We start from the raw sequence: 12,800 nt of genomic DNA, 5'->3' as shown, positions 1-12,800 counted from the left end.
TTTTATCTTCTTCTCTTTCTAGTTAATTTTTTTTCCTGACAAAAGCTGCAACATAACTTGCTATTTACTAGCCTTATTCACCATTTCTATGTATCAATCTACTATGAGGCTCTATCATACCCTTAGTTCAAAAATAAAATAAAACTTAAATATTAGCATTTAAGAGCTAAGTGCTAAATATGTTCCGGGCATTCAGTATGTTAAGGGTTTTAAAGACATTATTACTTCTAATCCCCATTAAAAAAAAATCTAAGAGGCAGGTACTATTATTATCCCCACTTTACATATGAGGAAACTCCCTTTCAGGAGTTACAAATCTTGCCCAAGGTCACAAACTTAGTGAGTGACTCATTACGAGGTACTGCTGCCAGAACACATGCTCTTAATCTGTAATATACCGTCTCCCCCGCCTTCAAGCTGCATAATCAACCACCTCACATAGAAAATTTAGTATCAGATTCAAAGAAATATTAAAACTGGATTAGTTCCTGCCTTTAATGGATTAAATGATACTTAATAACATTCAACTATAATGTTTGATTTGAAAGATAAATCTTTAAGGTAGTATCTTCCAACTCTGTATATAAAATCTCTAATTCTACATAATTAGTTTCTGAACATACAGGGAAGAGCAGGATGAGATAATTTAATCCCCTAGTGTGAAAAACTCAGAGAAATTCCAAATAAGAATCTCAAGATTTATACTGCTAAAATGTAGGACAGGAATGTATTATAACCAATATGAGGTCGAAGAACCACGCATTTCTGTGTCAAGGGATCTGCCCATTGTTAGATATCTAAGTTGATCTAAGGATCCCTACACATCCTTTTAATGTCTGCAGGATGTGTAGTGATGTACCCTTGTTCATTCCTGCTATTGGTGTCTTTTTATCCTCACCAGCCTGACTAGAGATTTATCAATTTTATTCATTTCCTCAAAGAATCACCTTTGGTTTCACTCATTTTTCCTCATTTCTGATTCGTTATTTCTGAATTTATCTTTATCTTATCCTTCCTCTGTTTGGAATTTTTGGGTTTAATTTGCTCTCCCTTTTTGAAGTTCTTGTTTAGATGGCTGATTCAAAACTTTTCCTTTTTTTAATACAAGCCTTAAAGCTATAAATTCCATCTGAGTACTGCTCTAGCTTCATCTCACAAACTGTAATACACTACATTTCCATTTAGCTCAAAGTATTTTCTATTTTTCCTTTCTTCTTTATTTATGGGTTATTTGGAAGTATGCTAATTTTCAAATATTTGAGGATTTGCCAGGTATCTTTGTGTTACTGATTTATAATTTAACTCCATTATCATCAGAGAACATACTTTGAATTCATTTAAATTTTTAAAAATTTGTCAAGGTTCATTTAATGGCCCAGAAAATGGTTTATCTTGGTAAATGTTTTGCTGTTGTTGGGTGAAGTGTTTCATAAATGTCAATTAGGTCCAGTTTGTTGATAATGTTTTTCAAATGTTCTATAACTTACTGATTTTCTGTCTAGTTCTTCTATCAATTATTGAAAGAGGGGAATGGAGATCTCTAATAACAATTATGTATTTGTCTATTTCTCCTTTCAATCTCATCAATTTTTCCTTCATGTATTTTGAAGCTCTATTACTAGAGCTATGCTAGAGATCAATGTACCTATACATTTAAATTGTTATATGTCTTTTTGGGGTCCCTGGGTGGCTCATTTGGTTAAGTGTCCAACTCTTGATTTCAGCTTAGGTCCGGTCTCAGGGTTGTGGGATGGAGCCCCACATTGGGCTCTGGGCTCAGCGCAGTCTGCTTGGGATTCTCTCTCTCCTTGATCACATGTGCTCTTTTTTTCTCTCTCAAATACATAAATAAAATCTTAATGGGGGGGGGGCACCTGGGTGGCTCAGTCAGGCACTGGACTCTTGATTTCAGCTCAGGTCATGATCTCAGAGTTGTGAGATCAAGCCCCACATTGGGCTCCCCACTCAGTGGAGAGTCTGCTCAAGATTCTGTCTGCCTCTACCCAACCCCCACCCTGCTCACTCATGCTCTTTCTCAAATACATAGATCTAATGAATAAATAAATAGAACAAAATAAAATTGTTATGTCTTTTCAATGAATTAACTGCTTTTATCATTATACAATGTTCCTCTTTACCCACAGAAATAACTGCTTGCGGGATGCCTGGGTGGCTCAGTGGTTGAGCATCTGCCTTTGGCTCAGGGCGTAATTCCAGGGTCCTGGGATCAAGTCCTGCAATGGGCTCCACACAGGGAGCCTGCTTCTCCCTCTGCCTATGTCTCTGCCTCTCTCTGTCTCTCTCATGAATAAATAAATAAAATCTTTAAAAAAATTTTTAAAAAAATATTCCTTGCTCTGAAATCTTTGTTCATATTAATATAGTCACTTCAACTTTCTTTTTGATTATTGTTTGCATGCTGTTATCTTCTTCCGTCCTTTTATTTTTACCTGTGTCTTTTTTATTTTTTTAGACTTTTTTTTTTTTTAGACTAGTCAAGTGCAGTAGTGAGAAGGGGGGAAAAGTAGAACAAGGAGTTCGATCTGTAACTGACTGTGAACAATCAATTGAGATAACTCACTACCTTCGGACAAGCCTACCTGTGTCTTTAAAGTAGGTTTCTCGCAGAAATCTGCTTACTTTATTGAATCTGACAACATGTTTTCTAATTAGAATGTATAAGCCATTTACATTTAATATGGTATCAATATAATTAGGCTTAAATCTCTTCTCTTGTTGTTTTCTATTTATCCCATCTGTTCCTTGAAACTGTGTTTATATAATTGAGAAGGTCTTTACAGTTAGCCTCGTCCAAATACTTCATTTTACAAAGGAAAATTTGAGGCTTAGAAAGGCTGGCAGGGCTGGTTCAGTTGGAAGAGCATACAGTTCTTGATTTTGGGGTTATGAGTCTGAGCCCCACATTGGGTGCAGAGCTCACTTAAATAAAACTTAAAAGAAAGACTGTGACATGCTCATAGTCATACAGCTAAATTTGAACATATAAAAAGAAATAAATTTAAACATATAACCAACCAAACAAAAACCCACGTCTTCTGACTCATTAATCCACTGATTTTTTTTTTTTTCAGTATGTCATTCCTAGATACCAATATTAAAATGAGAGTAAAAAATCTGCGGGTCCTTTAGGGACACTTGAGTGGCTCAGTTGCTTAAGTGTCCCACTTCTGATTTCATCTCAGGTCATGATTTCAGGGTTGTGAGATCGAGCCCTCTGTTGTGCATACTCTCTAAAAAGAATCAAAAATCAAAAATGAAATAAAAACCTTGAGGGCCCCTTGAAGCTGACGGTGCCAGTCTGCTAGAATCTGATTTACAAAGTCTATTTCTTCTCTCCTTAACTGCCCCCATACAAACTCTACCCACAGGGCCTAAAAATTGCACATACTCATTTTTATTATTGTTGTTGTTATTACTACTACTTTTAACCTTCATTATTATTCATCTATATTATTACTTTTAACCTATATTACCTGTATTTTACATATATACATATCATTTGCCCATATATCTCTAAGCAACAGACATTATGATAAGAATAGGCATTAGGGTACCTATGTATTTTCTTATTTTTCTACCAGGAAAAACCACCTGTTAAATAACCTTCCAAACTAAACATTGTTTCTTTCAAAATTTTTAGCCTTTTATGAGGCTTTAATTAGAATCCCTTTCAAAATTATATGAAATAAAAAAGGCAAGAATCATCTAATGGAAGAGAAAGAATCATGGGTTCTAGCAAGAAAGCTTCAACTGATATAAGTCTCCATGGAATATAATTATCCAAAAAAAAAAAAAAAGGAATATAATTATCCAAAAATTTGTGATAGAAATATCTTTGGGTAGATCATGTGTAGCCTGAAGTTTACAATAGCCTTTGGCTTGTTCTGAATGCTTTACAAACAAAAGATACATACAACAGAGTTTTCATAAATGACAGACTAAGTCTTACTTTGCCAACAAGAGCAGGAATGTTCATTGAATTTGTTGCAAATCCCATGCCATATGCCATAGCAGCTTCTACTCCCAAGAAACTTGCAACAAGCTTCTCTAGCTCTTCATGCTTATCCAGGTTTCCTGTGTGGAGAAGTTAATGAAATTAATACCTCCAAATCCCAAATTTAAGAATTCCTCATTACTTCCTAAAAAGAAATCATAGTCCACATGTGACAACCTTTTCAGAATAAGCTCCATGGAAGAGCATTATGAAGAGAAATGGCTGATAAAGGACACAGTAGTTGAATACATTCTGATTTGGCACCTGTGATGGAATTCCTGTAAAGAAGATTGCCAACAGGGGATCCCTGGATGGCTCAGTGGTTTAGTGCCTGCCTTCGGCCCAGGGCGTGGTCCTGGAGGCCAGGGATCAAGTCCCGCATCTGGCACCCTGCATGGAGCCTGCTTCTCTCTCTGCCTATGTCTCTGCCTCTCTCTCTCTGTGCCTCTCATGAATAAATAAATAAAATCTTTAAAAAAAAAAAAAAAAAAGAAGATTGCCAACAATTTCTCCCATTCCTGCTGACACATGCCAGTTCCAAGTCTAGGACTTAAAGAAGCCTGGCAAGATCTGCTTTTATACTTCTGGAGTCAGTCGCCATGTAAAACAGTCTAACTAGTTGAAAAGAGAGGCTACATAGAGAGGGAGAGGCTCTGGAGGATAAGAGACTATATGGAAGGAGAATGCAGGGCTCAGGTAGCCCTCACCTAATCCCACTACCCAGCTGACATGCCAAACATAGAAGTAAAGCCATCCTGGACATTCTCTCGTCAGCCATAATGCCCCACCCAATAGTATATGGAGTTAAAATAAATGTCAAGCACTTCCCAAACTGAAGAATCACAAGCAAATAAATGTATGTTTCTGTTTTAAGTCACTAAGTTTTGGAATGATTTGTTATGTAGCAAAAGACAAGTTAAAAAGCATCCTCCCTCACTTTGTATTGTGATCTTCTATCAATACTCAAATCCTTAAAAACTGAACAAGACTGATCAATGATACTAACTAAATGCAAAAGATCAGAGAAAAAGACTGCTGAACTTGGGTGCTACCTGTCCTCAAAGCTTTACACAGTCATTTAACCTCTCGGGGCTTTAGTTCCTTATCTGTTGAATACCAATAATAATATTTGCTCTATCTACCTCATATTGTTGTGAGGATCAAAAAAGCGAATAGGTTCAAGAAAGTTATGAAGTGCCATAAAGATGTAAAGTCTGATTACTATATGTTGTCACTGCACACCGCTGCCTTAACCACATCATTAAGGATCTTGAGTATAAATGACCCCGCTATATTTGCCAGTCTTGAGACTCACAAGAAATAATGAGAAATTATTGTTTTAATCTCCTAAATTTTGGGGTTATTCAGAGTAATAAATATCCAGGACATTGCCTTATAACCTCTATAGTTATCTGTTCTCTGGAACAAAATGGAAGAATTTGGAATTTTCCTTTGAACAAAATTTAATTCTTTTTATATAAATCTGTTCACCTTTATATTCTATAGACTTGTAATAATAATAATAAATAGCTAACATTTACTGAGTGTTTACCATGACACAAGCACTTTACATGAATTAGCTTATTTAATTCTTCAAACAGCCCTGTATGATAGGAATTATTATCACCCCTCAATTACTGGTATGGAAACACATTAACCCTCATATGCCCATGGGGTCAGTACTAGTAAGTGGCACCCTTAACCACTATCATTTGTAAATGCCAACAAGGTCAACATTAAAGTTACAAATGAATCAAATATTTATGGAACCCTTCTAGATATATTTTGTAATATAATGAAAAAGATAAATACATCTCAAAATGTGTTGATAGCATTAATATCATCCATTACTTCAGAAACAATATGGCGAAGTATGTATTTGGATGCTTACTACTCTGGGTCTGTATCAGCATTATTCCCTCCTGAGTAGCACAGTTAAGAATATGAGTTGGCCAAACAGATCCTATGCTTACCGATTTCCTGCCGAGTGCTACACACTCCAACTCCATACTCCTCTAAGACTTTCGCAGCTGCTTCTTGACATGCTCCTGTATTCCGTGCAAATCCAAGATAGTTGTAGGAACCCATGTTTATAACACCTTTAATTACATTCCCTGTGTACCTGTATTTCAAAAGCATAAAAGTTCATGAAACTCATGAGCAAATCAAATACTTACATGTGATAATAAACATAGAGTAATACAAAAGGAAGCACAATATACAGGAAATAGGAAGAATATGGCTTAGATGAAAAGCAGCTCAAACTCACTACCAATTAAGAAAATGAAAGGCAGGGATCCCTGGATGGCGCAGCGGTTTGGCGCCTGCCTTTGGCCCAGGGCGTGATCCTGGAGACCCGGGATCGAATCCCACATCAGGCTCCCAGTGCATGGATCCTGCTTCTCCCTCTGACTATCTCTCTCTGCCTCTCTCTCTCTCTGTGACTATCATAAAATTAAAAAAAAAAAAGAAAAAAAAAAAAAGAAAATGAAAGGCAAAATACTAATTTTCACTTATCAATAATGATAATAATTTAAAAACTGATCATATGCAGTGTTTGCCAGGAAAGTCTCACATACTGCACATAAGAATATCAGTTAGTACTTTTTTTTTTGGAGGGCAGTTTGGTAGTAATTATCCATTTAAAAGATAAACATACTCTGACTCAGCAATTGCCATACACATATGAAAAAATATATGCATAAAGATCCTTTAAGAGTCACTAGACAATGGGGTGCCTGGGTGGCTCAGTCAGTTGAGCATCTGACTCTTAGTTTCAGATCAAGTCATGATCTCAGGGTTGTGGGATTAAGCCCCAAGTGGGGCTCAGTGTTCAGCACAGAAATCTGCTTGAGATTCTCTCCTTCTCCCCATGCTCCTCCCCCTGCTCACTCACTCTCTCTAAAATAAAATAAAATCTTTTTTAAAAAGCAAAGAAAAAAGAGAGTCACTACACAATTTATCTACTAAGTCCCTTCCCCAGACCAGTGACATTCTACATGGTGGGAGCTCAGTCAGCCTGGGCCGACAAGCAAGAACATGGTTCAGAGGCTCCACTAACTTAAGGCAGACACAAAGCGTGGACAAGAAATAAACTGTTGCTGTTTGAACTCTGATTTTTTTTTTTTTTTTGGAGATTTTGGGGTTTTTAACGAAGAATGATGCAGTCCAACCTGCTAGACACTATCTATGGCTATATTATAGGATACTCAGTACCCAGTACTAATAATAATCTTGCTGTGAAAATAGATAAGCAGGATATTACCAATGAGTTAGCAAGTAAGAAAAGCAAGATATAAAATGATTTCTATAGTATGATCCTATTCTTATAAATCAAAACCTACCTCTATGTAACCCCAGTAGATTGATTACATGCATACCCCACAGAAAACATCTGGAGGAATCATACACAACAGACAACAACGGTTACTTCTAGGGAGTGAAGATTTGTGGAGAAGTGGGTTTGCAGAAGGGATAGTGGCTAGTTGTCATGGGAGAACATTTATCTGTATTATTTGCCTTTTTTTTTCTTAATAATAATGCAATGTGTACATCTACGATAAAATTTTATGAATATGAAAAGATTTCTAAAAAACTATTCCATCTATTTAAGTAAAAACATTCTATATATCCTTAAATCATTTGAGAAATCAAAATATGCAGAAGTAAATTCAGACACTTGATTCTGAGAAGTGGCATAACAGAAAGGACAGTTTATCTTTGTTTTTTTGTTTTTTCTAATAAGTCGAATTTTGTATTCAATTATAATCCAACACAGTATCAAATGTAATAGAAAAATGCATTTTAAAAATCTAGATAACAAAGAACAATATGCGAAGCATATTGCAAGGTAACTAATTATGTTGTACTGTACTCTCAGCTTCTGTTCTTATTTTTATAGATTACTCAATCTACAATAGAATATATTCTGAAGTGAAGAAATTCTTTTTCTCTTGCTGTCAAATAATTTCCCAACTGAGACTCACTTGAACGACCAGTTATAATCATGAGATTGCCTCTCCATGATATCCACCCTGGCTCCAGGCACACTGCAGATTGGTCGATTCCAGTTGTCTCTGATCCTCATGTAGAGGTTCCTTGTATAGAAGTTTTCGAAATCCTGATATAACGACACAAAGTCCTGCCAACAAATGGTGAAATACCATGAATTTAACTGAATGACTTTAGAAAATTTTTACAACTTCCCTTACCGTGTTGCAAGAGTGCTTGGGAACGAGAGATCAATTACACTGAATTAACTGATAAGGAAAACATTTGTAAAGGCATCAATTCTCTATGTTAAAACAACTTGGGGCAATGGCTGGCTCAATCAGTAGAGTATGCAACTCTTGATCTCAGGGTTGTGAGTTCAAGCCCCATACTGAGCACAGAAATCATTAAAAAAAAAAAAAAGGTAAAAGGACTCTTAATCAGGTAAACATCACTTGGCCCTGACAGTTAACCTATATGAAATGGTTGTAAATAACTATCTGACTACATGAATATAAAACCAAAAAAATTAACTTAAAAAGTGGGCCTCATAAAAATAAAACTTAGTTGTACAATTCTGTCATTTAAATGATTTTCCTTCCCAATAACCTCAAAAGGACTTCTCTTCTGCCTCCCAAGTAATATATTGGGAAATGCCATTAAAAAACACTGTAATTCCAGTTTCAAATAAGAAAAATAATTCTGAAATTAAAATTCCATCTACTGCATATTTTTAAAGATCAAAGTGAAAAACATCCAGAGAAAAATGATAAACAAGAAATACTAAAAGACAGCTTATATAGAAAGACACCTATCTCAGGTTTCTTTCCTTGGATGGGAGTTAAAAAAAAAAAAAATTCTTATGATGAATTCTCATGACTAGGGACTTAAAGCCCTCTCTTCTTCTGTGAAATAAGTTACACTAAATTTAAGTCTATAAAAAAGCCTGGGTGGAGCTAAAATGAATGCATAATGTCATGTCCCATGTAATATGACCACTGCTCAGAACACGATCAGACCACATTAGAACTCGACTCCTGAAGATAAGGGGTAAACCAAACAAAAAGAAAACTACTATAGTTTTACTATAGTTAGCAAACTGCCAAACTTCTAGCCCTGAGATCTGGACTTACGTTAAATAAGCTAATCAGAAACATTCAAGTTTAAGCCTTATTTTGAAAGACTTTCATTGCTAAATAAGACTTCATAAAATTTTATAATTAATAACATTCTATGTCATTGGACTCTACTAAATAAGCCTCACAGTAGATAAAATCTTACATCAAGCTGAGCAAAGTCAGAAAGTACTCTTAGGAATGTGCAGCACCTGACACCCTCTTCTCACAACTGATTCTAACATTTACATTTCCTTAAGAGAAATTATCCATAAATAATATGTCTATCAACTGGAAACTTACTACTTAACTGGTGTGTCCTTTTTGATAGTCTCCACTTCTAACAAGAATATCAAATGAATGAAAACTAGAACAAAGACATCTAAATTCTAATTTGGGACTTTTCCTTAGCTACTATTCACCATGCATTTCTTTGCCTAAAGGAAAAAAGCAAACAAAAACAAAAACAAAAAAAACCCAAAACAGTTGTCACCAATCCTTTTTTATTAATATCAAATAGGGTAAAGAGTACTAACTCTTCTTAATTTTATTTCTTTATAACTTTTCTAATACTGCACATTAATATTAAAGGTATTAACTTAAACCCCCAAGAGAAAGGCTCCATCACAAATTTTTCGTAGCAACAAAGAGTATTATTTTTGTATACATTATATAAACATCAGAAAACACGAGTCTGGTCCCACCTACCAGAAGTCTTACCAAACCCCAATATCGAAAAAAGGCTGCAGGCTAAAGTTAGGTAGAGTTCTGGGGAACCAGTGACCTAGTGGTGTGGCTGGGAAGGGAGAGAGGGGCTCCAGTCTTTGCAAGAGACTGCCAACATCAGGGAGCTGGCAGCTCAACTCATCAGCTCAGCTCATTGTTACAATGGGAGAACAAGGAAGTTCCTGAGATGGGAACAGACTTGCACAGAGTGATGGAGAAGTTGCCACAGTGAGCAATGTTAGAGATCAAAAAGCAGGTGGGATGGAATGGCAGAAGAGAGGGACTCATGGCCAGGGTACCAGTATGACTGCAGTTAGAAGGTTTGGTGGAGAGAGCTGAAAGGCAGCTATCCAAACTCCCTGCTGCTTATTAGCAATGAAGTAAGAATGGGGATGGAAAGGGATCACTATTCAGGGTTCCAGTTCTATGCAACAAGGGTGAGTGTCTTTTTCCAAAAATATACAGTTTAAATTTTCAAGGACTTAGGGTTATACTAGAGGACTTGTCTCTTCATTTATTTCATTCAAATATTCTTTTCTAAATACTTCTACCAGACCTGGGATATAATGAAGAACACGAGGGTTCTCTCTGCAAACTGTGACACCCCCGCTACTGCTACCCTCCCCCTTCCCACCCTGACCCCCATCCCACTCCACATACCCACCCCCCTCCTCCTCCTCCACAGTTTAGTCACTGCAAACTGGTTTCAGTCAAGGCCAACCTACTACTTGTTTGCTCAGTCACTGAACAAACATTTACTGAGCTGTCCTTTCCAGGCACTGGGGATAAAAATGAGTGAGACACAACCTCTACACTCCCAAGATCTCTTAGTGGAGTGGAGTGGCACACAAATGAAGTTACAATACAATGTAACAAGCACTCTAAAGGGATACTTGCCCAGGCAAAATATACTTAACTGGTGGGTCAGTGGCAATGATAGAGTCAAATACAAATAACTTTCATGCACTGTTTGAACCTGATGTACTCCTCATGCACATGTTTCCTGAAGACCTTGTCCACAAACCCCATATACTAGCAGATATATATGATAAATAGAAAATAATACCTAGTTGAAACTATACCCTGGACTGCTGAGTGTGAAGTCCCTAGGTAAGTAACTTCTACCAGTAGCCTCAAACAGAAAAATTCAAATTCATGAATTTGTTAATTCAGGATCATTGAAGACCTTACCAAAAGTAGTCTGGAGCTTAATAATTAGCCAATAAATATGCTTTATTGGTTGAGGTTGAGTCTTTTAAAAAACATTCTATACTATTTAAAATAAATAGGTACCACCTATTCTAGTGCCAATCTACACTTAAGGATCACAGTGGAAAAGGCTGAGTGCTACCACTTTGAGAAGTTGACTTTATTATAACAATTGTCCATGGTTGTTAAGAGCAATTCTGGCCCAACATAGATGTGTAAATATGATGATAATCACAACAGCAGCAAGAGTTCCCATTTGAGTACTTATGATACTTATGTCCAGCATTACATATATCTGCTCATAAATATCCCTGCACCTTCTTAACAGAAGATACTATTCCCACTCCAGAAAGGCAAAATGGCTTTCCCAGTTAAGGAACAAGCCAGGGGCAGAGCCAGGAACTGATCGAGGCCTTTTCATTCCAAAGTCTATGCCCATACATTTCCATGACTTACAATTTCTTCCGAAAGGTTTATGTGCCACAGCTTGTTGAGTGCCTGACTCAACAATATGAATCCCATTTACTTAGCGTAAAGATCTGATCACAAGAAAATCTACTTTGTCTGATGGTGCTAAGGTACTTATGTATCTGGCAAAGATCAGGATGCTTCAAAACTCTCAATCACTGAAACTGAAGACATGTAATGACATTTCAAAATTAAAGACAGCTGTTTTCTTAGATTTTTTTTTTTAAGATTTATTTATTTATTCATGATAGACACAGGGAGAGAGAGAGAGAGAGAGAGAGAGAAAGGCAGAGACACAGGCAGAGGGAGAAGCAGGCTCCACGCCGGGAGCCCGACGTGGGATTCAATCCCGGGACTTCAGAATCGCGCCCTGGGTCAAAGGCAGGCGCCAAACCGCCAAGCCACCCAGGGATCCCCTGTTTTCTTAGATCTTAAACTGAGTCATCTGTGTGTATGTGCATATGTGTACACACATACACAATGCTATGAATACTTAAATTCAAAAGACTCAACACTCATTGTTATTACCACCACTCCTCATATTATTAACTTAAACATTTACTGAAAGTCTAATAAATGCAAAGCACTGTTCTAGGCACTTGGCATATAACAGTAAACAAAAAGATAACAATAATCTCTGCCCTTGTGGAATTTATATTTTGGTGGAAGAGACAGATATTACATGAGACAAATATATAAAATATAAGGTATGTTAAACAGTGAAAAATGCTAATGGAAACAAAAATCAAATAAGGAAGGGGGAGATAAACTGCCGGAGCCATACTAAAATTTAGCTAGGGTGGCCAGAGTAGAATAAAGGAAAAGGAAGGGAGAGAACTTTCCATTTGACCATCTGACAGGTAAACAGTGCAACAGCAGTGGGGCAAGAGTGTACTTGTGTTCAAGGATCGGCAAAAGGCCAGTGTGACAGGAGCAGATGAGCAAGACACTAAGCAGGAGATGATGTCTAGGTGATAATGGAGGTTGATAAGTAGCTGAATCTTGATTTCCTGATGGGTTACACATGGTGTGTGACAGAAAGAAGAGTCAATGATATCACTATGGTTTTCAGCCTAAGCAACGGCAGAAAAGAATTGTCATCCATAGAGATCAGGAAGCTAGCCAGCTGGTCAGGAGGCAATGAACGTCAGCTTAGTTTTGGACATGTAAAGTTTGAGATGCCTGTGTGGAGATGTCAAATGGGCAGTTATGTAGAATTCAATGAGGAAGTCAGTGCTAAAGATATAAATTTGGAACTTATCAGCATACAGAGGTAC

At 36.8% G+C, this 12,800-nt stretch overlaps 1 protein-coding gene across 2 annotated transcripts in view; it reads right to left on the bottom strand.

Annotated features, from left to right (window-relative positions):
* Positions 1-12,800, bottom strand: part of SPTLC2 (serine palmitoyltransferase long chain base subunit 2) — a 110,549-nt gene that overhangs the window by 65,765 nt on the left and 31,984 nt on the right. For both annotated transcript variants that reach the window (XM_041758800.1, XM_041758801.1), the window contains exons 3-5: positions 8,002-8,156; positions 5,989-6,137; positions 3,971-4,095 (exon numbers count right to left, since the gene is read on the bottom strand). In XM_041758800.1, the coding sequence (XP_041614734.1) occupies positions 3,971-4,095; positions 5,989-6,137; positions 8,002-8,156 (429 nt within the window). The remainder of the gene's footprint in view (positions 1-3,970; positions 4,096-5,988; positions 6,138-8,001; positions 8,157-12,800) is intronic.

This window comes from Vulpes lagopus, chromosome 6, assembly GCF_018345385.1.
Source record: "Vulpes lagopus strain Blue_001 chromosome 6, ASM1834538v1, whole genome shotgun sequence".
Classification (NCBI taxonomy): domain Eukaryota; kingdom Metazoa; phylum Chordata; class Mammalia; order Carnivora; family Canidae; genus Vulpes; species Vulpes lagopus.
The sequence above is the reverse complement of the archived record's forward strand: the minus strand, read 5'-3'. Positions and strand labels throughout refer to the sequence as shown.